At 46.3% G+C, this 26,175-nt stretch overlaps 1 protein-coding gene across 3 annotated transcripts in view; it reads left to right on the top strand.

Moving 5' to 3' along the window:
- Window positions 1–449: 449 nt before the first annotated feature.
- Window positions 450–26,175, top strand: part of EDEM3 (ER degradation enhancing alpha-mannosidase like protein 3) — a 99,646-nt gene continuing 73,920 nt past the window's right edge. For all 3 annotated transcript variants that reach the window (XM_069737268.1, XM_069737266.1, XM_069737269.1), the window contains exons 1-2: window positions 450–772; window positions 6,122–6,167. In XM_069737268.1, the coding sequence (XP_069593369.1) occupies window positions 642–772; window positions 6,122–6,167 (177 nt within the window). In that variant the 5' untranslated portion in view covers window positions 450–641. The remainder of the gene's footprint in view (window positions 773–6,121; window positions 6,168–26,175) is intronic.

The raw sequence follows: 26,175 nt of genomic DNA, 5'->3' as shown, positions 1-26,175 counted from the left end.
AGTGGCCAGATGTTACAGCACAGTGGATCCACTATGTGTGCAGACACCCGCAGCTCACCTGCAGAGACGGACATGCGGCGTGTCTCTCCAGACAGCAGCATGTCTAGTTATCTTGCTGAGACGCGAGCCTCCACAAGATAATTGTCACCCAAGATAAATGTCACCCGTTCCATGTATTGTGTGCGGTGATCCGCACGGTTCAGAAAACACATGCGGAAACACCTCTGCCAGCTCCTCCCATAGGACAGGACCTTTTCTGGTCCACAGCTTATTCCTGCATTACTTCTCTGCCTGGGTGACAATGGAGCTCGTCTGTATATTGCCCCTTTCACCCGCACTGTGACCACACTGGCGGCGGACTGCGCCTGCGCTCTGTCCCGCCCACCGGATCTCCGGCTCCACGTCACGCACCTGACGTTGCACTGCCCCGGCCCGCTGATTGGCTGAGAGTCGCTCTGTGGCAGCTCGTCATTCCTAGTGGCTGAGAGCCGGAAGCAGCGGCTGTGTGACAGTGGGGTCCACGCACAGCACCGAGGAGCCGCCGGTGGCAGGCTGCATAGCGGAAGCGTTCACACCGTGGCGAGATGCGGTCACACGGGGCTTAGCGGTCACGGGAGCCTCCCGCACTCCAGGGCGCAGCCATGAGCCGCTCAGCGGAGAAGCCCCGTGTCTGGGGGGCAATGTGGAGACAGGTGGCGGTGTACCTGGTGCTGGAGGCCGTCCTGGGGGTAGGAGATGCTGCCATGACGAAGGAGGAGAAGTCCCAGCTCAGGTCAGTAGCCTGCGCCCGCTGCCATGTTACTGGGGTCTGTACATGGGGCTTAGAGGGATTGTCCGTAGTGTATGGAATGGCCCCTCACAGTAGTCATATCAGCACCCAGCGGGCCTGAGGAGTGCGCCCCCCACACTGTGCAGCCGGGGGGCCTGAGGGGTGCGCCCCCCACACTGTGCAGCCGGCGGGCCTGAGGAGTGCGCCCCCCACACTGTGCAGCCGGGGGGCCTGAGGAGTGCGCCCCCCACACTGTGCAGCCGGCGGGCCTGAGGAGTGCGCCCCCCACACTGTGCAGCCGGCGGGCCTGAGGAGTGCGCCCCCCACACTGTGCAGCCGGGGGCCTGAGGGGTGCGCCCCCCACACTGCAGCCGGGGGCCTGAGGAGTGCGCCCCCCACACTGTGCAGCCGGGGGCCTGAGGGGTGCGCCCCCCACACTGTGCAGCCGGCGGGCCTGAGGAGTGCGCCCCCCACACTGTGCAGCCGGGGGCCTGAGGGGTGCGCCCCCCACACTGCAGCCGGGGGCCTGAGGAGTGCGCCCCCCACACTGTGCAGCCGGGGGCCTGAGGGGTGCGCCCCCCACACTGCAGCCGGGGGCCTGAGGGGTGCGCCCCCCACACTGCAGCCGGGGGCCTGAGGAGTGCGCCCCCCACACTGCAGCCGGGGGCCTGAGGGGTGCGCCCCCCACACTGCAGCCGGGGGCCTGAGGGGTGCGCCCCCCACACTGTGCAGCCGGGGGCCTGAGGGGTGCGCCCCCCACACTGTGCAGCCGGGGGCCTGAGGGGTGCGCCCCCCACACTGTGCAGCCGGGGGCCTGAGGGGTGCGCCCCCCACACTGTGCAGCCGGGGGGCCTGAGGAGTGCGCCCCCCACACTGCAGCCGGGGGCCTGAGGAGTGCGCCCCCCACACTGTGCAGCCGGGGGGCCTGAGGAGTGCGCCCCCCACACTGTGCAGCCGGGGGGCCTGAGGGGTGCGCCCCCCACACTGTGCAGCCGGCGGGCCTGAGGGGTGCGCCCCCCACACTGTGCAGCCGGCGGGCCTGAGGGGACTAGCTTCTGGTTTTAACCCCTTCCCGACCTGTGACACAGCGTATGCGTCATGAAAGTCGGTGCCAATCCGACCTGTGACGCATATGCTGTGTCACAGAAAGATCGCGTCCCTGCAGGCCGGGTGAAAGGGTTAACTCCCATTTCACCCGGCCTGCAGGGACAGGGGGAGTGGTAGTTTAGCCCAGGGGGGGTGGCTTCACCCCCCCCCCCCCCCGTGGCTACGATCGCTCTGATTGGCAGTTTCACTTTCAACAGCCAATCAGAGCGATTTGTAATATTTCACCTAAAAACTGGTGAAATATTACAATCCAGCCATGGCCGATGCTGCTGGAAACACTTATGTTTAGGCACATCAGGGGTCTCCAAACGCAACATGGCGCCACCATTGATTCCAGCCAATCTTGTATTCATAAAGTCAAATGGTGCTCCCTCACTTCCGAGCCCCGATGTGTGCCCAAACAGTGGTTTACCCCCACATATGGGGTACCAGCATACTCAGGACAAACTGCGCAACAATTACTGGGGTCCAATTTCTCCTGTTACCCTTGTGAAAATAAAAAAATGCTTGCTAAAACATCATTTTTGAGGAAAGAAAAACTATTTTTTATTTTCACGGCTCGGCGTTGTAAACGTCTGTGAAGCACTTGGGGGTTCAAAGTGCTCACCACATATCTAGATAAGTTCCTTGGGGGGTCTAGTTTCTAAAATGGGGTCACTTGTGGGGGGTTTCTACTGTTTAGGCACACCAGGGGCTCTGCAAACGCAACGTGACGCCCGCAGACCATTCCATCAAAGTCTGCATTTCAAAAGTCACTACTTCCCTTCTGAGCCCCGACGTGTGCCCAAACAGTGGTTTACCCCCACACATGGGGTATCAGCGTACTCAGGAGAAACTGGACAACAACTTTTGGGGTAAAATTTCTCCTGTTACCCTTGGGAAAATAAAAAATTGCAGGCTACAAGATCATTTTTGAGAAAATAATTTTTTATTTTCATGGCTCTGCGTTATAAACTTCTGTGAAGCACTTGGGGGTTCAAAGTCCTCACCACACATATAGATTAGTTCCTTTGGGGGTCTAGTTTCCAAAATGGGGTCATTTGTGGGGGATCTCCAATGTTTAGGCATACAGGGGCTCTCCAAAAGCGACATGGTGTCCGCTAATGATTGGAGCTAATTTTCCATTTAAAAAGCCAAATGGCGTTCCTTCCCTTCCGAGCCCTGCCGTGCGCCCAAACAGTGGTTTACCCCCACATATGGGGTATCAGCGTACTCGGGACAAACTGGACAAGAACATTTGGGGTCCAATTTCTCCTATTACCTTTGGCAAAATAGGAAATTCCAGGCTAAAAAATCATTTTTGAGGAAAGAAAAATTATTTTTTATTTTCATGGCTCTGCGTTATAAACTTCTGTGAAGCACCTGGGGGTTTAAAGTGCTCACTATGCATCTAGATAAGTTCCTTGGTGGGTCTAGTTTCCAAAATGGGGTCACTTGTGGGGGAGCTCCAATGTTTAGGCACACAGGGGCTCTCCAAACGCGACATGGTGTCCGCTAACGATGGAGATAATTTTTCATTCAAAAAGTCAAATGGCGCTCCTTCCCTTCCGAGCCTTACCATGTGCCCAAACAGTGGTTTACCCCCACATGTGAGGTATTGGTGTACTCAGGAGAAATTGCCCAACAAATTTTAGGATCCATTTTATCCTGTTGCCCATGTGAAAATGAAAAAATTGAGGCTAGAAGAATTTTTTTGTGAAAAAAAAGTACTTTTTCATTTTTACAGATCAATTTGTGAAGCACCTGGGGGTTCAAAGTGCTCACTATGCATCTAGATACCTTCCTTGGGGCGTCTAGTTTCCAAAATGGGGTCACTTGTGGGGGAGCTCCAATTTTTAGGCACACGGGGGCTCTCCAAACGTGACATGGTGTCCGCTAAAGAGTAGAGCCAATTTTTCATTCAAAAAGTCAAATGGCGCTCCTTCCCTTCCAAGCCCTGCCGTGCGCCCAAACAGTGGTTTACCCCCACATATGAGGTATCCGTGTACTCAGGACAAATTGGACAACAACTTTCGTTGTTCAGTTTCTCCTTTTACCATTGGGAAAATAAAAAAATTGTTGCTAAAAGATAATTTTTGTGACTAAAAAGTTAAATGTTCATTTTTTCCTTCCATGTTGCTTCTGCTGCTGTGAAGTACCTGAAGGGTTAATAAACTTCTTGAATGTGGTTTTGTGCACCTTGAGGGGTGCAGTTTTTAGAATGGTGTCACTTTTGGGTATTTTCAGCCATATAGACCCCTCAAACTGACTTCAAATGTGAGGTGGTCCCTAAAAAAAATGGTTTTGTAAATTTCGTTGTAAAAATGAGAAATCGCTGGTCAAATTTTAACCCTTATAACTTCCTAGCAAAAAAAAATTTTGTTTCCAAAATTGTTCTGATGTAAAGTATACATGTGGGAAATGTTATTTATTAACTATTTTGTGTCACATAACTCTCTGGTTTAACAGAATAAAAATTCAAAATGTGAAAATTGCGAAATTTTCAAAATTTTCGCCAAATTTCCGTTTTTATCACAAATAAACGCAGAATTTATTGACCTAAATTTACCACTAACATGAAGCGCAATATGTCACGAAAAAACAATCTCAGAACCGCTAGGATCCGTTGAAGCGTTCCTGAGTTATTACCTCATAAAGGGACACTGGTCAGAATTGCAAAAAACGGCAAGGTCTTTAAGGTCAAAATAGGCTGGGTCATGAAGGGGTTAAAAAGTTGCCAAATTCCCCCCTAGAGTAATTTTATGTATGTCATTGACATTATGCGATATTTTTGCTAAACATCAGTGAAGTTTTAAATCGGGATAAGAACAAAATTAATATTTTTTTGTGCTAAATTTATTAACCATGTACACGGTTTTGCACGAAAATGTCAAGGAATACTACAAGATAAAGGATACTATCTTAAAAAACAAACAAAAATAATTTCTGTCCCTAAGACAATTGATGGGAAGAGCATGCCAGACACATGGGGGGTTACTCGCCCTAACTGCCACCAAAGACTGCATAGAGAAGGGAAGACAGCTGAATAGATGCAGAAAGTGTTTTCATTACTTGTCCTTTTTCAAGCACCTATTTGCTACGTAGTGAAACAATTGCCGCCATACAACACAGAAATAATCTATTCTACCATGTCTCTGCCAGGTAGATGCCACCATAGCCCCAACCTATAAGGACAGATGAGCTGCTCCTTACAGGGTGTCATCTATAAGCAAAGCTTTATAAAGTTCTCATAATTGTAGTTCTGAATTCCTTTCATTGACTATTTTGTCTGAGTAGCCCCAACATTAGCTCGTCATCATTTCACACTGCTGGAAACCTCGCAGACGGGTCTTTTGCTTCTGTTTAGGGTAAAATCACTTCTGAAATTATTTGGAAAGTTATTATCGTACACACTTTTTAAAAAAAGTTAAGCCTACAATAAACCTAGTACAAGAGATTTTACCTCCCCTCAATAGTTAGAACTCAAGTGGCAAAATGCTTAACATCACAGAACTGCCCCAAAGGACACAAAGTAGAGGGGCAAGACCGCACATTAGAATACGTAATTCCAAGCACGGTCACAAAATAACTCCTACATTAAACCAAACTAAAAAAAATGCATAAGGGCAGGACCCAGATAATATAGTATTCTACATCAAGGAAGCCCCTTAATTTAGAGACCTAACCAAACCCACCCCTACACTGTCAATATCGGGCATATAAATGTTGAATCCTTAATACGCCAATTAAAACCGCTTGCCTTAAAGTTTGTGATCAACTGGTAATTCTGTGCAATAGCCTGAAACAAATGCAGTAACAAAATTTATAAACTTTAAAAAAAAATTCCAACATGCATCATGGAGCCTCAGCGTGGGACAGGGTGTCACAGAAGCGCCTGGACATGCGTTTCACCAGCACTGGGCTACGTCAGGAGGTATTGAAATTAAAGAGAACCTACCAGCTGCCCAGTCCGTAGGCGTCATTTATGTGGCACTGACTGCATGAACTCAACCAGAAATGTTTTTCTGGACCGCTGCGGTGTTTCATAGAAAAACATACTCTGATAGTCATCTACGTACTCGTGTAAGCTGTGACCTGTTATTTTTAATTTAACCAGTTGGATGATAAATAAGAGACTGTACTTGTCACAATTAATTTGTGAGTGTTTCGCTATAAAACAAATAAGCTCTTCTAAGAAAGCACTAATATGCTGTAGCTCACACTCTGATGACAATGACCATAGTAATGCCTGCTATTTTCTTACAGGGTGCAAGTGCTGGAAATGTTTGATCATGCTTATGGCAGTTATATGGTGAGTATAATTATCTGTATGAAACTGTCTGCATTTAAAGTGACTTATATTTTATCTATTTAGTTTCAAAATGTTCTGTTGGCTCTTGTCTTAAAAGGCTAGTTTTTGTCTTAAAGGGGCTACCCTAATGGCTTCACTGGCCATCACAAAATAAAAACACTTTTCTTCTTGAACTGTGCCGTTCATGTGATTTTGATGCACCTGCTGTGTTCTGCAGTCATGTGAAATTGTCATGTGACCGCTGCAGCCTGTCGTTATTCTGACAGTGGAAGTCCGGTAGTGGACAGTCCTATTAAGAAGTCTTCATAGGAGTTGAATCTTTTGTTTCTGATAAACTTCCAAATTATTTGTCGTACTCTGTACCGGGTCTGGTACTTAAAGGGACGTGTCACGGCGGCGGCGACCCGGTCCGTGGCCCTGGATGCCCATGTTAAAGGGAACCTGTGACCCCCAAAATTGAAGGTGGGCTAAGCCCACTGGCATCAGGGGCTTATCTACAGCATTCTGCAATGCTGTAGATAAGCCCTTGATGTATCCTGAAAGATGAGAAAAAGAGGTTAGATTATACTGTATTCTGGTTCTGTTCTGGTCCGATGGGCGTCGCGGTCCGGTTCGGGGCCTCCCATCTTCTTACAATGACGTCCTCTTCTTGTCTTCACGCTCCGGCGCAGGCATACTTTGTCTGCCCTGTTGAGGGCAGAGCAAAGTACTGCAGTGCGCAGGCGCCGGGCCTCTCTGACCTTTCTAATCTATATAATCTAACCTCTTTTTCTCATCTTTAAGGATACATCGGGGGCTTATCTACAGCATTACAGAATGCTGTAGATAAGCCCCTGATGCCGGTGGACTTAGCTCACCTTCGATTTTGGGTGTGACAGGTTCCCTTTAAAGGGATATTCTTTAAAGGGATTTGTAGAAATAAGGAAAGTTTGTGACGCCACCCGTGGTATTCGGTCAGGGGTGACCGACGCTGCTTAAAGGGGTCCTCTGGGGTGATGTTATGGCAGCCAGATGGTATAACTTCCCACAGGTGAAGTAGGTCCCCAGGGCTCCCGTGAGTAGATGGAGATGGTGTAATAAGAAACAGAGGACACAAGGTTGCAGTTTCTTTACTGAAGCAATTCAGGCAGCCACAGTCCAGGGTACCGGATCACAGGTGCTGGTGGTGGTGGTCCAGCTGGTTTGGAAGCAAGTTGAGATTTCCCCCTTATCAGGTGGGGTTAGAAGCCTTCCCTTTAGCGCTGTGGTGTAGTTCCTTGCTGCCTATAGCTGTCCAACAAGGTCCTCAAGAGTTTTCTGTCCTTTTGTGCAAGTGGGACACTAACCTGTATGACAGTTGGCTTGAGCCTTATCACAGGGTCTCTATCATGACCCAGGCTCTATACGCCACTGTGTCTTCAGGGCAGGCTAGTGTAGTTCAGTTGTCCTGCCGGTTTCTGCTGTGAGGCTTAGAGCCCCTCACAACCTCTGTTTTCTGGCCACTGGTGTCTGCGCTCTGTCAAGAGGTAGCTAGATTGCAGCTATTCTCTTCTGGCCTTAACTTCACCTTTGCCTCTTTTCCCTTTCAGTCTCTTTATCAGTTGCTCTGTTCTGTCTTTCCTTCCCAGGAGCTGCACGGCTCCAGCTTTTCTACCTCACTGGTCGCTCTCTTCTCACCAATTACTAACTCTCCCTAATCGCCTAGCAACTGACTCCTCCTGACCAGTGAGAGCAGCTCCCCTGAAGTCGGGTGTAGAGCTCCCCCTTCGTGCCTGAAGTCAGAATGGTGTTGTATGTGCGGATTACCTGATAAATGGATCCTTCCCTGCTTCCAAGTGTGACATCACTCTCCCCGTGAGGAAAGCAATGCCACTGTAACAACCGGTTACCTGGGGTGTTACACTCCCCAATTTTTGGGCAATTCACTGTCCATTACCCTATTGTCCATTTTAAACCTGCAACAAGCATAAGCAAACTTTTTTTTTTTTTTTTTAAACCGCTAACAATTATTGACAGGAATCCCTGTAACGGGCTGGGATCTGACCTCTGGTACTACGGGTAAATCTGCGTAGTTCCTGGTCTAACAAGTCTGCTGTGGTGAACCCACTAGTGTCTGTGCTACTAATAGGCCTGTATCGTACTGGTAAAGTGGGCGAACATCTGCGACTTCTTAGATTCACCATGGCTTTGACAGATTCACCGATAGCAGAGGGTGGATTTTCTGGTTCCACTCATGGTGTGACATCTGTTGCTTGAGCCTGCTGGTCTAGAGTCTCATTATGTGTTGGTATTTCCAACTGGGGAAAAGTCAAGACAGGTATCAATATAGCTTGATGTACTTGAGTCCAAGACTGGGGAAAATCTCCTTGAACGGTATGGATTTTGTTTTCTTCCTCTTCTGTAGGTTGAGAAGTACTGGGGTCTTTTTCCTTGCCTCTGTTTGTCAGGGCACACTTTAACCCCTTTCTGACCTCGGACGGGATAGTATGTCCGAGGTCAGAAGCCCCTCTTTGATGCGGGCTCCGGCGGTGAGCCCGCATCAAAGCCGGGACATGTCAGCTGTATTGAACAGCTGACATGTGCCCGTAATAGGCGCGGGCAGAATCGCGATCTGCCCGCGCCTATTAACTAGTTAAATGCCGCTGTCAAACGCAGACAGCGGCATTTAACTACCGCATCCGGCCGGGCGGCTGGAAATGACGGCATCGCCGACCCCCGTCACATGATCGGAGGTCGGCGATGCTTCAGTATTGTAACCATAGAGGTCCTTGAGACCTCTATGGTTACTGATCCCCGGCAGCTGTGAGCGCCACCCTGTGGTCGGCACTCACAGCACACCTGATTTTCCGCTACATAGCAGCGAACAGCAGATCGCTGCTATGTAGCAGAGCCGATCGTGCTGTGCCTGCTTCTAGCCTCCCATGGAGGCTATTGAAGCATGGCAAAAGTAACAAAAAAAAAAAAAGTTAAAAAAAATGTGAAAAAAATAAAAAAATATAAAAGTTTAAATCACCCCCCTTTCGCCCCAATCAAAATAAATCAATAAAAAAAAAATCAAATCTATACATACATATTTGGTATCGCCGCGTTCAGAACCGCCCGATCTATCAATTAAAAAAAGCATTAATCTGATCGCTAAACAGCATAGCGAGAAAAAAATTCGAAACGCCAGAATTACGTTTTTTTTGGTCGCCGCGACATTGCATTAAAATGCAATAACTGGCGATCAAAAGAACTTTTCTGCACCAAAATGCTATAATTAAAAACGTCATCTCGGCACGCAAGAAATAAGCCCTCAACTGACCCCAGATCATGAAAAATGGAGACGCTACGAGTATCGGAAAATGGCGCAATTTTGTTTTTTTTTTTTTCAATTTTAGCAAAGTTTGGATTTTTTTTTCACCACTTAGGTAAAAAATAACCTAGTCATGTTATGGGTCTATGAACTCGTACTGACCTGGAGAATCATAATGTCAGGTCAGTTTTAGCATTTAGTGAACCTAGCAAAAAAGCCAAACAAAAAACAAGTGTGGGATTGCACTTTTTTTGCAATTTCACCGCACTTGGAATTTTTTTCCCGTTTTCTAGTACACGACATGCTAAAACCAATGATGTCGTTCAAAAGTACAACTTGTCCCGCAAAAAATTAGCCCTCACATGGCCAAATTGACGGAAAAATAAAAAAGTTATGGCTCTAGGAAAAAACGAACACAGAAAAACGAAAAATCCCAAGGTCATGAAGGGGTTAAGGTGATCTCTAGATACCGCAGTTGAAGTTTCTCCTCCATCTTTGCTTATGAGACACACTTTAGTGTTGTCAAAGTTGGATGGTAGGATGGTATATGGTTCTGCTTCCCACTGGTCATCAAGTTTATGTATTCTTTTTCTTTTTAGCACTTGTTCACTTGGTGACAAGGGAATTGCAGGGGCATGTTGATTTTAGTTTCTCTCTGGTTTTTGTCTTGCCTGGGACAAGCTTCTTTCTACACTCTCTTGTACTTGACAGTATTTCTGTTGTCGCTCAGTATCCCAATCTGCATCTGGTGAGGTTGTTTCTGGTGTTAGAACTCCCATATCAAAATCAACAGGGTAATTTGCTAGTTCTTCCTCTCATCAGGTAGGCTGGAGTGCAGTTGGTGGAATTCACTGGGTTGTGATTGTACAGATCTACCAAGTCTGGCAACTTCTCTGGCCATAAGTTAGTTTCTTCCAAAGGCAAAGTTTTCAGTAAGTCTATTACCAATTGATTTATCCTTTCACACATACCATTTGTCTGTGGGTGGTACAGTGTTGTTCTTATCTTCTTACATCCGTACAGGTTGCAGAACTCCTGGAACACTTCCACTTCAAAGGCTGGGCCTTTGTCGGTTAGTACCTTCTCACGATATCCATGTGGTAGACAAAAGTGTTGTTGGAAGGCTTTGGCTGCCGTCTTCGCTGTCTGGTCCTTGATAGGTACGACTACCAGGAATCTGGCGTAATGGTCCACTATGGTCAAACAATAGACATAGCCTGTCCGGCTTAGAGTTAGCTTCACGTGGTCTAAGGCCACCATTTCAAGTGGCTGTTTGGTGACTATGGGCTGTAGGGGAGCCCTCTGGCTGTCACAGTCCTTTCTGCGCAGGTTGCATGGGCCACACTCTCGGCACCACTTTTCATTAGCTTTTCTTATGCCAATCCAGTAGAACCTTCCACGGAGTAGGATCTTCCATCCGAAGTGTCCTGCTCCATTGTGGTACGCTTCCAGAACCATTGGCGCATCTTGTCTTACTCTCTGCCAGATTAACTCGTGAGTGCGTGGATCGATATTCCTCTTGCACAGCTTACCATCGTAAATAAACAATTTGCCCTTCTCCTTCCACAGCTGTTGAGTCTCTTGTGGATCATCTGGACCAGGGTGTGAATCTGCTTGCGTCAGCAGCTCTTTGACCAGATGGACTGCGGGGTCACTGTCCTTTTGTCTGCTCATCCATGGTGGGGCAATGGGTTCAGCGTGGTTTCTCGCTTGTCTTTACGCTTGTTGTTCACATAATGGGACTACTGAGTCGCCCCGGGGTGATGGAAGGCTGGTAACTCAATCTCTTCGAGTGCTTCCGGAGCTTCTCCCACCTCTGGTAAATTGAGCATCCTTGACAACGCATCAGTATTTGCGTTCTTGTGCCCTGCACGGTACTTGATGGTGAATTCATAGTTGGACAACCTGGCCATCCACCGCTGCTCCAATGCACCTAGTTTTGCCGTCTCCAGGTGTCAGCGGGTTGTTGTCCATGAAAACTCTGAATCTTGCTGAGGCCAGGTAGTGCTTAAACCTCTGTTACTGCCCAGACTATGGCGAGGAACTCCAGCTTGAAGGAACTGTAGTTTTCGGGGTTCCTTTCTGTGGGACGAAGCTTCCTGCTGGCGTAGGCAATTACTCTTTCTTTGCCTTTCTGCACCTGGGACAACACTGCTCCTAATCCCACATTGCTGGCATCTGTGTACAGCACAAACGGTTGGTCATGGTCAGGGTAGGCCAGTACCTCATCTCCCGTGAGAGCCAACTTCAATCGAGTGAATGATCCTTCCAGCCTGTCGCTCCACTCGAACGGAGTATTCTTACTCTTGGTCTTCTTTGATTGGCCCACTCCTTAATGAACCTTCGGTAGTAGCCTACCAACTCGAGGAACTGCCTGACTTCGTGGCTGTTGCTGGGTTTCGGCCAGTCCCTGATCACGGTGACCTTGTCAAGGTCTGGTGCCACTCCTTCAGAGCTTACCACATGGCCCAGGTACTGTACTTTGGGCTTTAACAGGTGACATTTAGATGGCTTTACCTTCAGGCCGAAGTTAGACAGAGCTTCAAACACCTCGGCCAGGTGTTTCAGGTGGTCTTCATATGTCTTGGAGAAGACAATGACACCATCCAAGTACAACAGGACGATCTCAAAATTCTTGTGCCCGAGACAGCACTCCATCATTCTCTGGAATGTTCCTGGTGCATTGCACAGTCCGAACGGCATGTAGTTGAATTCAGAGACACCCATCGGTGTCGTGAAGGCAGTCTTTACCTTATCCACCTCTGCCACGGGAACCTGCCAATATCTACTAGTGAGATCCAAGGTGGAGAAATAGTTAGTGGATTTTAAAGCAGCTAATGACTCTTTGATTCTGGCTAACGGGTATGCATCCTTATGTGTAATTCGGTTTATCTGCCTGTAATCAACACACATCCTCATTGTACCATCCTTTTTCCTGACGAGAACTAATGGAGCTGCCCAGGGGCTACAACTATCTCTGATTACCCCAGCCTCCTTCATCTCTCGTAACATACTCTTGGCATGCTGGTAGTGAGCTGGAGGTACAGGCCGGTATCTCTCTTTAATGAGCGGATGATTTCCCGTGGGGATATGATGTTGAACCCCTTTTTCCTGCCCAAAATCTAGTGGGTGTTTGCTGAATACGCGCTCATACTCATGGACGACCCGGTAAGCCCCATGTTTTTGGTGTGATGGGGTAGAGTCAGTGCCCACGTGTAATTTCTGACACCAATCTTGTAATTGTCCTGCAGAGCCATTGTCCGCCGCCTGGTTGGACGGGACCAAGGGTTCTGTTGCCTTGTATTGCATTATTATTAACAGTAAACAGTTTGGCAAGTGTGGCATATCTGTGTAAGTGGACCTCTTTCTCTCCACAGTTAAGGACATGTTTTGGTACCCTCCTCTTGCGGACATAAACCACCCCTCTGGCTGTCAGTGTTGTGGGCCTTCTGTCTAAATACACAGGTTCTACCAGGGCCTGGTAATCTTTACCTATGAGGCCTATTGCTGACAGACACCATATTAACATTTCACTCCGGGGGGGGTATTGCAATGGGGATCGGATCACTCACTGTGACACGTCCAATTTCTCCACCAGACTGTTCTACCTGTTGTCTCTGCACCAGGGCTCTGATTTCTTTTTGCAGGAATCTCTGCTCACTGGAACCAGCAGTTTCGTCCACCTGTTGTAACAAGACAATAACCTCGGCAAGACCATTTTCAATGACATTAGTACCAATGGTCATCATGGGGTTACATTCACGTCAGTCAATATCAACAATAACCATTCCTTAGGCCTACAATTCTACTCGCCCTACCTTAATGGATACCTCTTTGTACCCCACCTGTAGCAAAGACTGACCATTACTGGTTACTATTGTCAAATCACTATCTGGGCCACCGGTAATATCAGAGTCAGCCCAATAACGTTTATAGAGAATGTAAGGTATAGTTGTAACCTGAGAGCCAGTGTCCAGTAAAGCGTTAATTGGGATGCCGTTGATCACAATGGGGAGGACTGGTCGTCCTCCAACGTACTTGGCTCTCCAGTTTTGTGGGCCTGGTCGTTTTACTCCTGGGGGTTGGCCCTTTGCCCCAGGGGTCGCTCGTTTAAATGGCAGAACATTGTGATGTGCCCCGCCTGATTGCAGCGGTGGCAGATGGGTCGTCCTTCCTGATAATAGCGGTTGTTGTTTCTTCCTCTGATCTTGTTTTCTCCCGGGCCAGACATGTCCCCTTGCTAACCTTATAGAGGCCCGGCTTTTCTCTTCTGGAGTCTGTAGCGGTCCCTCCGGTGCGCGGTCTGCAGCGATTCTTTGTGTGCTGTTGGGTTCTTCTCCCAGTCCTCCTTCCAGGGCTGTTCAGCATCTTCACTTGCGGTTCTCCTGAACGGCGGCTCACCCCTCTTTCTTGCGCTCCTCACAGTGCTCCATCTGGCGGCTGTTGGCTGTTATTTTTAAAACAAAGTGTGCGCACCGTGACGCAGTGATTGCAGCAGTTATGATGTGACGCAGTTAATGCGATGTTTTTGATGACGATATTTTAGAAACCCATTAAAGTCTCTGGTATATAATCCAACAAAGTCTCTCTTTTAAGCACAGTCTCTTAGGTGCACAAGACCCGTTTGCTGGGTTGGTCCATCCTGTTTGTAACGCCAAAAATGAGTCGCCTGCCAGGGCCTAGGGGTAAAGGGATGTGTCACGGCGGCGGCGACCCGGTCCGTGGCCCTGGGCGCCCATGTTAAAGGGATAGTCTTTAAAGGGATTTGTAGAAATAAGGAAAGTTTGTGACGCCACCTGTGGTATTCGGTCAGGGGTGACCGCTGCTTAAAGGGGTCCTCTGGGGTGATGTTATGGCAGCCAGATGGTATAACTTCCCACAGGTGAAGTAAGTCCCCAGGGCTCCCGTGTGTAGATGGAGAAGGTGTAATAAGAAACAGAGGACACAAGGTTGCAGTCTCTTTACTGAAGCAATTGAGGCAGCCACAGTCCAGGGTACCGGATCACAGGTGCTGGTGGTGGTGTTCCAGCTGGCTTGGAAGCAAGTTGAGATTTCCCCCTTATCAGGTGGGGTTAGAAGCCTTCCCTTTAGCGCTGTGGTGTAGTTCCTTGCTGCCTATAGCTGTCCAACAAGGTCCTCAAGAGTTTTCTGTCCTTTTGTGTAAGTGGGACACTAACCTGTATGACAGTTGGCTTGAGCCTTATCACAGGGTCTCTATCATGACCCGGGCTCTATACGCCACTGTGTCTTCAGGTGTTAGGGTAGGCAACCTCGGTTTTTCCGGCCACTGGTGTCTGCGTTCTGTCAAGAGGTAGCTAGATTGCAGCTATTCTCCTCTGGCCTTAACTTCACCTTTGCCTTTTTTCCCTTTCAGTCTCTTTATCAGTTGCTCTGTTCTGTCTTTCCTTCCCAGGAGCTGCACGGCTCCAGCTTTTCTTCCTCACTGGTCGCTCTCCTCTCACCAACTACTAACTCTCCCTAATCGCCTAGCAACTGACTCCTCCTGACAAGAGAAAGCAGCTCCCCTGAAGTCGGGTGTAGAGCTCCCCCTTCGTGCCTGAAGTCAGAATGGTGTTGTATGTGCTGATTACCTGATAAATGGATCCTTCCCTGCTTCCAAGCGTGACATCACTCTCCCCTTGAGGAAAGCAATGCCACTGTAACAACCGGTTACCTGGGGTGTTACATAGGCATCAAGTTAACCCCTTAACGACCTATGACAGTTCATTAATGAATGTATTGCTAAAGCTCAGTATCTGGCCTCTTTCTGACACTGCAGCAATCAAAGCTATCGTTTCAGTTTAACAATTTAAATGCAGCTGTCATCTTGTGACAGCAGACTTTAACTGACACGATCATGGAGACCTGATGAGTTACCATTAGAGATGATGATCAGGTACCAGAACAGTACCTGAACCCAGAACCAATTCATTTGAATGGTGGGCTCGAGTATCCAGTGTCATGTGCACTGCCTCTGATCGGTGGTAAAATCATTATCGCCAATTCGAAAGCTGTGGTTCCCACGCTGACAAATGACAGCATGAGCCCGCAGGTGCATTACGAAGGAAAAAAGTTTTACCTCCGCTCACTGGTGTTGATTGATAGAACTACTACTACTCCCATCAGCCTATGCCTGCTGCCACTAATAACAGCGAGGGCAAGTGCAGATGATAGGAGTATTCATCAGCCTGCACGCAAAATAAATAATAAAAAAAATCCTGGATTGGGTTCCCGTGTATTTTTGATAGCCTGCCAGGCAAAACTAACAACTGTGGGCTGCAACCGTCAGCTTTAGCAAAGTTGGTTGTCAGGAATAGAGGTCCCCATTTTTTTTTTTTTTTTTTTTTTATATTACCGTATCTACTTGAGTATAAGCCGACCCGAGTATAAGCCGACCCCCCTAATTTTGCCACAAAAAAACTGGGAAAACTTAATGACTCGAGTATAAGCCTAGGGTGGAAAATGCAGCAGCTACCGGTAAATGGCAAAAGTAAAAATAGATACCAATAAAAGTAAAATTAATTGAGACATCAGTAGGTTAAGTGTTTTTGAATATCCATATTGAATCAGGAGACTCATATAATGCTCCATACAGTTCATGATGGGCCCCATAAGATGCTCCATATTAAAATATGCCCCATATAATGCTGCACAAATGCTGATTATGGCCCCATAAGATGCTCCATACAGACATTTGCCCCATACAATGCTGAACAAATGCTGATTATGGCCCCATAAGATGCTCCATACAGGCATTTGCCCCATATAATGCTCCACAAATGCTGATTATGGCTCCATATGCTGTTGCTGCGATTAAAAAAAAAAAAAAATCACATACTCTCCTCTCGTCGCTCAGGCCCCCAGCACTTGCTATAGTCACCTGTCCCCCGTTCCACCGCTGGGTGCCGCTCTGTCTTCCGCGTCCTCTACACTGAAGTTGAGGCAGAGGGTGGCACGCACACTAATCTCATCATCGCGCCCACCGACCTGAGCGTCACTGCAGAGGACGCGGAAGACTGAGCCCAGCGGTGTAACGCGGAGAGGTGAATATCGCGCAATGCCCCCGTTATACTCACCTGCTCCTGGCGCGGTCCCTGTATATCCTTGGTTCTCCGGGCGCCTGCAGCTTCTTCCTGTGTTGAGCGGTCACATGGTACCGCTCATTACAGTAATGAATATGTGGCTCCACCCCTATGGGAGTGGAGTCGGGTCCATATTCATTACTGTAATGAGCGGTACCATGTGACCGCTCAACGCTGGAAGAAGCTGCCGTTGCCCGGAGAACCAGGGACGTGCAGGGACGGCACCAGGAGCAGGTGAGTATGATTAGACAGCTGCCGCTCCCCCTCCCCTGCCGACCCCTGGGAATGACTTGAGTATAAGCCGAGAGGGGCAATTTCAGCCTAAAAAAAGGGGCTGAAATTCTCGGCTTATACTCGAGTACATACGGTATTTAATTTTTTTATTTTTTTTAATAGCTTGGTGATCTTCCCCCATTTTTAACTTCTTAACGTCCAGAGGTATTTTTGGTTTTGCATTTTTTTTTTTCTCCCCTTCTTCCCCAGAGCCATCACTTTTTTTTATTTTTTTGTCAAAAAGGCCATGTGAGGGCTTGTTTCTTTGCGGTACGAGTTGAGATTTTGAACAACACCATTGGTTTTACGATATCGTGAACTCGAAACAGGAAAAAAAATTCCAAGAGCTGTGAAATTGCAAAAAAAAGTGCAATCCCACACTTGTTTTTTTATTTTGCTTTTTTACTAGGTTCACTAAATGCTATAACTGACCTGCTATTATGATTCTCCAGGTCATTACGAGTTCATAGACACCAAACATGTCTAGGTTCTTTTTTATCTAAGTAGTGAAAAAAAAATCCAAACTTTGTTTAAAAAATAAAATAAAATTGCACCATATTCCGATACCCTTAGCTTTTCCATTTTTCGTGATCTGGGGTTGGGTGAGGGCTTGTGTTTTGCGTGTTGAGCTGACGTTTTTAATGTTACCATTTTAGTGAAGATATGTTCTTTTGATCGCCCATTATTGCATTTTAATGCAATGTTGCGGCGACCAAAAAAGCATAATTCTGGCGTTTTTACTTTTTTTTTCTCGCTACGCTGTTTAGTGATCAGGTGAATCTTTTTTTTTTTTTTTTTTTTTTTTTAATTTTGAATGGGGGCAAAAGGAAGGTGATTTAAACGTTCATATTGCTTCTGCTACATAAAGCTGATGCTCAGATCGCATCTATATAGCAGAATTACTCACTTGCTATGAGCACTGACCATTGGGTAGCACTCACAGCAAGCCGGCACTGACAACCATAGAGGTCTCCAGGAGTCCTCAGGTTGTCATGCCAACACATTGCTGACCTGCGATAACGTGACGTGGGTTGCCGGTGGGCGTGTTTCCGGCGCGATTGCCGGAAGCGCGTGTTAAATGCCGCTGTCAGAGTTGACAGCGGTATTTAACTGGTTAATAGCCGTGGGTGGATCGCACTTTCACCCACGGCTATTCCGAACACATGTCATCTGTTCAAAACAGCTGATATGTGCCAGGACAGATGTGAGATCACCGCAGGAGCCCACATCAAAGGGGGGGAGTCCGAAATTGGCGGAAATGTACACCCGATGTCGGAAAGGGGTTAAATCCCATTGTCAATCTTGTGATCGCGGGGCGCCAATTGGTTGCCATAACAGCCAGGGGCCTGCTGAAGTGCCTGTTGTTACAATCCTTTTGTGCACACCGGCCCGTGGCTTCTTCTATCTGTAGAAGTGCTTTTGAATTGGGTGATTTGAAGTTTCATATTTTTGTAATTTTTAAAAAAATATTTTTAAAAACCTTTTTTTTTTCACTTTTGGCATGTTTCAATAGTCTTCATGGGAGACTAGAAGCTACCATAACTCGATCGGCTCTGCTACATTCAGGTGATGATCAGTTTGCCTGTATGTAGCTGAATTACTCACTTGCTGTGAGTGCCGACCACCGGGTGGCGCTCATAGCAAGCTGGCAGTGACAACCATAGAGGTCTCCAGGAGACCTCTGGTTGTCATGTCGACCCATCGGTGACCCGCGATCACGTGGCAGGTGTCACCGGTTGGCGGATTTCTGGCGCGATTGCCAGAAATGCATGTTAAATGCCGCTTTTTTTTCTTATCTGCCCAATGGAATAACATTGTGACCCACCTGTGATGTCAATATGATCACTGCACCCTTAGATGAGTTTGAGAGATGTAGTTTTTAAAATGGGTTAATTTTGGGCTAGGTTCTGCTGTTCTGGCACCCTAGGGGCTTTGCCAATGTAACATGGCCCCCTCAAACCAGTCCAGCAAAATCTGAATTTCAATATGGCGCTCCTTCCCTTCTGAGCTTTGCGCTATGCCTCAAAAGTAGTTTTCGATCACATATGGGGGTTCAAGGTGCTCCCCACACATCTTGATACTTACCTTGAGGGGTCTAATTTCCAAAATGGTATTACTTGTTGGTGATTTACACCGTTTAGGCACATCAGAGAATGTCCAAAACATGACATGGCGTCCGCTAATTTTTCCAGCAAACTTTACCTTCGAAAAGTGAAATGGTGCTCCTTACCTTCCGAGTCCTGCCGTGAGCCGAAACAGTGGTTTTTCCCCACTTATTGGGTATTGGCATGCTCAGAAGAAATTGCACAACAAATTTTGTGGTTCATTTTGTCCTGTGGTCTAAGGGCATACAAATTAAGTTTGTAAATTGTAAACTTTTTGCCAATTTTTTTTTTTTTTCCATGAACACAAGTTATATCAAAAAGTGTTACCACGGTCATTAAGCACAATAGGTCATGAAAAAATAGTCTCAGAATCTGTAGGATCTGCTGAAGCGTTTAAAAGTTATTGTCACATAAAGTGACACTGGTCAGATCTGTAAAATTTGGCTCAGTCATGGAGGTGAAAACCGGCTCAGTGGTGAAGGGGTTAAAAATGTAAAAAAAGAATAAAGGTAGTTGGTATGTTTGTGTCCTAAATAGTCCAATCTATGAAAATGGTAAGGAAGAGTATACAGACATTACAGCACGGGATCACAGCTGATTCTTTCTGTGAGGTAAAAGCACATTTTTAAACAGGCAGGGAAATGTTTTACCTCACAGAAAGAATCAGCTGTGATCCCGTGCTGTAATGTCTGTATACTATTTTGTGTCCTCCTCTGCCCAGGAGCTGTCGTATGGTCCGGCCTTGTCACTGTACGGTCAGACACAGCCATTACACAGTACACAGCAGGGGCACATTTATAAGGTTATCTCGGCACAGGAACATCCAATTGTGGAAATTATTATTATTCCTAGACTCCTTCATGACAGATGACCTATAGTTATATGTTTTGATGTGATCTCCGACGCTAGGGGCTGGTGTTCATAGGAGATCGTGATTTCTGCTCTACATAGCAGGGCTTGAGCACTATAGTACAGGCGATCAAACAATCGCAGCTTCAAGTCTCCTAAGAAGGACTGTTAAAGTAAAAGGTGGAAAAAAATGTTTTTAAAAATATGAAAAAAAATCGTCCTCCTTTTGCCCCATTGTAAATAAAACGATTAAAAAAATACACTTTTGATATTGCTGCTTTCATAAATGTTTGATCTATAAAAACAAATAATCTGAACAGTAAACGGCGTAATGAGAAAAAAATAAAATGCCAGAACTAAGTTTTGGATTTTTTTTTGGCCGCCCATACTACATTGCAATAGAAGGTGATCAAAACATCGTATCTACCCAAATATGGTATTAATAAAAACGTCAGCTCAGGGTGCAAAAAGTAAGCCATCGCCATCATACAGCCCCAGATCACAAAAAATGGAAACAGATCACAGAAAATGGCCAAAAACGCAAAAACTTTTTTTCATACAGAATTCGGACTATTTGTTCACCACTTAAATAAAAAAATAAATTAAATATCCTGGATTTGTTATTTAACCCCTTAGTGACAGCCAATTTGGTACTTAATGACCAGCAAAAAATTCAAAAAAGTCACAGCAAAAAGCAGAGATGTTTTACCTGCTGAAGCCTCCAACTGAATGCACCAGCAGGGCGCAGCGGACCTGATGAATGATGGCAAACACACAGGTGCAAAAAATACCGATGAAACAACCACTTTCAATCCAGTGTTGGCTGTTTGGCATTAGTGCACAAAAAGATAAAAGATACTAGTCTGTATATAGCATAATTCACACACGCAATGCAAGGCATCTGGTTTGCAACCTATTAGTAACGCACATACAGGCGGGCTGCCCAGTGCTACAAAATGCATGCTGTGTGAACAGAGGCCAATAGTTTACAGAGCCATCATGGTCCGACTGCGCCCTGCAAGATAAAGTGCAAAAAGAAAACCACATATCGATGTATGTAAGGTATTAGTTTATATTGGGGCCTCAATACGTAAGCTGGCAACCCACGTCACGGGTCCTTACAATTTGCCAGTCCTAACGCTAAACATTGAATAAAAGCTCACCGACACAAAAAGAGGACTTACAAATCCTCCAAAAAATTCAAAATTGAATTGAATTGCAGGTCCGCTGCGCCCTGCTGGTGCATTCAGTTGGAGGCTTCAGCAGGTAAAACATCTCTGCTTTTTGCTGTGACTTTTTTACTTAATGACCAGGCCAATTTTTGCAATTCTGACCACTGTCACTTTATGAGGTTATAACTCTGGAACGCTTCAACGGATCCCGCTGATTCTGAGAATGTTTTTTCGTGACATATTGTACTTCATGTTAGTGGTAACATTTCTTCGATATTACTTGCGATTATTTATGAAAAAAACGGAAATATGGCGAAAATTTTTAAAATTTTGCAATTTTCAAACTTTGTATTTTTATGCCCTTAAATCAGAGAGATATGTCACGAAAAATAGTTAATAAATAACATTTCCCACATGTCTACTTTTACATCAGCACAATTTTGGAAACAAAATTTTTTTTGTTAGGGAGTTATAAGGGTTAAAAGTTGACCAGCAATTTCTCATTTTTACAACACCATTTTTTTTTTAGGGACCACATCACATTTGAAGTCATTTTGAGGGGTCTATATGATAGAAAATAATGAAGTGTGACACCATTCTAAAAACTACACCCCTCAAAGTTCTCAAAACCACATTCAAGAAGTTTATTAACCCTTTACGTGCTTCACAGGAACTGAAACAATGTGGAAGAAAAAATGAACATTTAACTTTTTTTTGCAAACATCTTAATTCAGAACCATTTTTTTTATTTTCACAAGTGTAAAAACAGAAATGTAACCATAAATTTTGTTATGCAATTTCTCCTGAATATGCCAATACCCCATATGTGGGGGTAAACCACTGTTAGGGCGCACCGCAGAACTTAGAAGTGAAGGAGCGCCGTTTGACTTTTTCAATGCAGAATTGGCTGGAATTGAGATCGGACGCCATGTCACGTTTAGAGAGCCCCTGATATGCCTAAACAGTGGAAACTCCCCACAAGTGACACCATTTTGGAAACTAGACCCCTTAAGGAACTTATCTAGATGTGTGGTGAGCACTTTGAACCCCCAAGTGCTTCACAGAAGTTTATAACGTAGAGCCGTGAAAATAAAAAATCGCTTTTGTTTACACAAAAATGATCTTTTCGCCCACAAATTCTTATTTTCACAAGGGTAACAGGAGAAATTAGACCACTAAAGTTGTTGTGCAATTTCTCCTGAGTACGTCGATACCCAATATGTGGGGGTAAACCACTGTTTGGGCGCACCGCAGAGCTTGGAAGAGAAAGAGTGCCGTTTTACTTTTTCAATGTAGAATTGGCTGGAATTGAGATCGGACGCCATGTCGCGTTTGGAGAGCCCCTGATGTGCCTAAACAGTAGAAATCCCCCACAAGTGACCCCATTTTGGAAACTAGACCCCCCACGGAACTTATCTAGATGTGTGGTGAGAACCTTGAATGCCCAAGTGCTTCACAGAAGTTTATAATGCAGAGCCGTGAAAATAAAAAATATTTTTTTTTTCCACAAAAAGATTTTTTAGCCCCCAAGTTTTTATTTTCACAAGGGTAACAAGAGAAATTGGACCCCAAAAGTTGTTGTCCAATTTGTCCTGAGTATGCTGGTACCCCATATGTGGGGGTAAACCACTGTTTGGGCGCACGGCAGAGCTCGGAAGGAAGGAGCGCCGTTTTGGAATGCAGACTTTGATAGAATGGTCTGCGGGTATTATGTTGCGTTTGCAGAGCCCCTGATGTACCTAACCAGTAGAAACCCTCCACAAGTGACCCCATTTTGGAAACTAGACCCCCCAAGGAACTTATCTAGATGTGTGGTGAGAACTTTGAATGCCCAAGTGCTTCACAGAAGTATAGAATGCAGAGTCGTGAAAATAAAAAATATTTTTTTTTTCCACAAAAAAGATATTGTAGCCCCCAAGTTTTTATTTTCACAAGGGTAACAGGAGAAATTGGACTGCAATAGTTGTTGTCCAATTTATCCCGAGTACGCTGATGCGCCATATGTGGGGGTAAACCACTGTTTGGGCGCACGGCAGAGCTCAGAAGGGAGGGAGCACCATTTGACTTTTTGAGCGCAAAATTGGCTGTCGTGTTTGGAGACCCCCTGATGTACCTAAACAGTGGAAACCCCCCAATTCTAGCTCCAACCCTAACCCCAACACACCCCTAACCCTAATCCCAACCTGATCCATAATCCTAATCACTAACCCTAACCATAATTACAACCCTTACCCCAAAACAACCCTAATGTCAACCCTAATGTCAACCCTAACCATAACCCTAATCAAAACCCTAAATCCAACACACCCCTAATCCTAATCTCAACCCTAACCTCAAACCTAACCCTAATCCCAATACACCCCTAATCACAACCCTAACCTTAACCCTAATCCCAAACCTAACCCTAATCCCAAGCGTAACCCTAATGCCAACCCTAACCCTAATACCAACCCTAATCCAAACCCTAACCCTAATCCCAGCTCTAACCCTAACTTTAGCCCCAACCCTAACCCTAGCCCTAAGGCTACTTTCACACTTGCGTCGTTTGGCATTCCGTCACAATCAGTCGTTTTGGACAAGAAACGGATCCTGCTAATGTGCCCGCAGGATGCGTTTTTTGCCCATAGACTTGTATTGCCGACGGATCGTGACAGATGGCCACACGTCGCGTCCGTCGTGCACTGGATCAGTTGTGTTTTGGCGGAGCATCGGCACAAAAAAACATTCAATGAAACGTTTTTTTGTACGTCGCATCCGCCATTTCTGACCGCCGTAACTCCGCCCCCTCCTCCCCAGGACATAGATTGGGCAGCGGATGCGTTGAAAAACTACAGCTGCTGCCCACGTTGTGCACAATTTTCACAACGTGCGTCGGTATGTCGGGCCGACGCATTGCGACGGCCCCGTACCGACGTAAGTGTGAAAGAAGCCTAACCCTAAATTTAGCCCCAACCCTAACCCTAAATTTAGCCCTACCCCTAGCCCTAGCCCTACCCCTAGCCCTACCCCTAACCCTACCCCTAACCCTACCCCTAACCCTACCCTTAACCCTACCCCTAACCCTACCCCTAACCCTAATTTTAGCCCCATCTGCTGTTCTCCTGCCGGCCGGCAGATGGAGACAGATGGCGGGCGCACTGGGCATGCGTCCGCCATGTTCTTCTGCCGGCGGCCAGGAGGAGCAGCAGGGGGATCCAGGGACCTAGGTGAGTATGCTAGGGTCCCCGAATCCCCCTATTTCTCTGTCCTCTGATGTGCGATCACATCAGAGGACAGAGAATTACACTTTACTTTTTTTTTTTTTTGCGGTCACCGGTAAACAGTTAATTACCGGCGATCGCAAAACAGGGGTCGGTAATACCGACCCCGATCATGCTCTTTGGGGTCTCGGCTACCCCCGGCAGCCGAGACCCCAAAGATTCTCCCGGTGCCGGCCGGCGGGCGCACTGCGCATGCGCCCGCCATTTTGAAGATGGCGGCGCCCACCGGGAGACACGAGGAGCATCGGGGGAGCTAGGTGAGTATTGGGGGGCCACCTGGGACCCCTTTTCTCTGTCCTCCGATGTGCGATCACATCGGAGGACAGAGAAATTAAAAAGAGATAGCGTTTTGTTTTTGTTTTTGTTTTGTTTTTTTGCGATCGCCGGTAAACGGTTAATTACCGGCGATCGCAAATGCGGGGTGGGTTAAAAACCCCCCGAATCATGTTCTGGGGTCTCGGCTACCCTCGGCAGCCGAGACCCCGGAGAAAATCGGCCTCTGGGGGGCGCTATGGACTTTTTCCAGAGCGCCGTTAATTAACGGTGCTGTGGTTTAAGTACCCTTAGCGGCCGCCGTTAAAAGGCGTATCGGCGGTCGCTAAGGGGTTAAAGAAAATATAACTATTCCACCAGTGATATAGGATTCTGGGTTGTCCACATTCCATAGTTCTAATATTTGGGTGCAATAATTCCATTGCAATCACCTCTTGGCCTAAAGAAATACATCCTGATAAGAGATTATGACAATGGGAGAAGTGACCAGGACCTGTGGACAGTCTGAGGCAGAGAGATACACACCGGTAAAATGTATTGCGGACTTCTTTGTCCTTGGATACAGGCAGTTTTTTGTCCCATTTGGCACATTACTCTTCCTGTGAAACTGTCGGACTTATCCTGGGTAAATGTACATACAGGTGCTCCTCAGAAAATTAGAATATCATCAAAAAGTTAATTTGTTTCAGTTCTTCAATGCAAAACGTGAAACTCCTCTAAGATATAGTCATTACAAACACAGTGATCTATTTCAAGTGTTTATTTCTGTTAACGTTGATGTTATGGCTTCCAGCCAACGAAAACTCAAGTCATTTTCTCAGTAAATTAGAATACTTTATAACACCAGCTTAAAAAATGATTTTAAAATCTGAAATGTTGGTCTGCTGAAACGTATGTTCAGTAAATGCACTCAGTACTTGGTTGAAGCTCCTTTTACATCAAATTCAATTACTGCATCAATGTGGCGAGGCATAGAGGCGATCAGCCTGTGGCACTGCTGAGGTGTTATGGAAGCCCAGGTTGCTTTGATAGCAGCCTTCATCTCGTCTACATTGTTGCGTCTGGTGTCTCTCATCTTCCTCTTGACAATACCCCTTAGATTCTGTATGGTGTAAGGGTCAGCTGAGTTTGCTGGCCATTCAAGCCCAGTGATACTGAAGTTTTTAAACCAGGTATTGGTACTTTTGACAGTGTGGACAGGTGCCAAGTTCTGCTGGAGATTGAAATTTCCATCTTCAAAAAGGTTGTCGGCAGATGGAAGCATGAAGTGCTCTAAAATTTCCTGGTAGACTGCTGCACTGACTTTGGTCTTGATAAAACATAGTGGACCTACACCAGCAGATGACATGGCTCCTCAAACCATCACTGATTGTGGAAACTTCACACTAGATCTCAAGCAGCTTGGATTGTGGCCTCTCCACTCTTACTCCAGACTCTGGGATCTTGATTTCCAAATAAAATGCTAAATTTACTTTCCTTGTGGAGTGTTTCAGTGACTGCCTTCTGGACATCTGTCAAGTCAGCAGTCTTCCCCATGATTGCGGAGCCTACTGAAACAGACTAAGGGACCTTTTTAAATGCTTAGGATGCCTTTGCAGTGTTTTTTGTTAATTATTCTAACTTACTGAGAAAACGACTTCTGGGTTTTCATTGGCTGTAAGCCACAATCCTCAACATTAGCAGAAATAAACACTTGAAATAGATCACTCTGTTTGTAATG

This window comes from Ranitomeya imitator, chromosome 8 (genome assembly GCF_032444005.1).
Source record: "Ranitomeya imitator isolate aRanImi1 chromosome 8, aRanImi1.pri, whole genome shotgun sequence".
In the NCBI taxonomy this organism is placed as follows: domain Eukaryota; kingdom Metazoa; phylum Chordata; class Amphibia; order Anura; family Dendrobatidae; genus Ranitomeya; species Ranitomeya imitator.
Note: the sequence above shows the minus strand (reverse complement) of the source record. Positions and strands in the feature narration are given on the sequence as shown.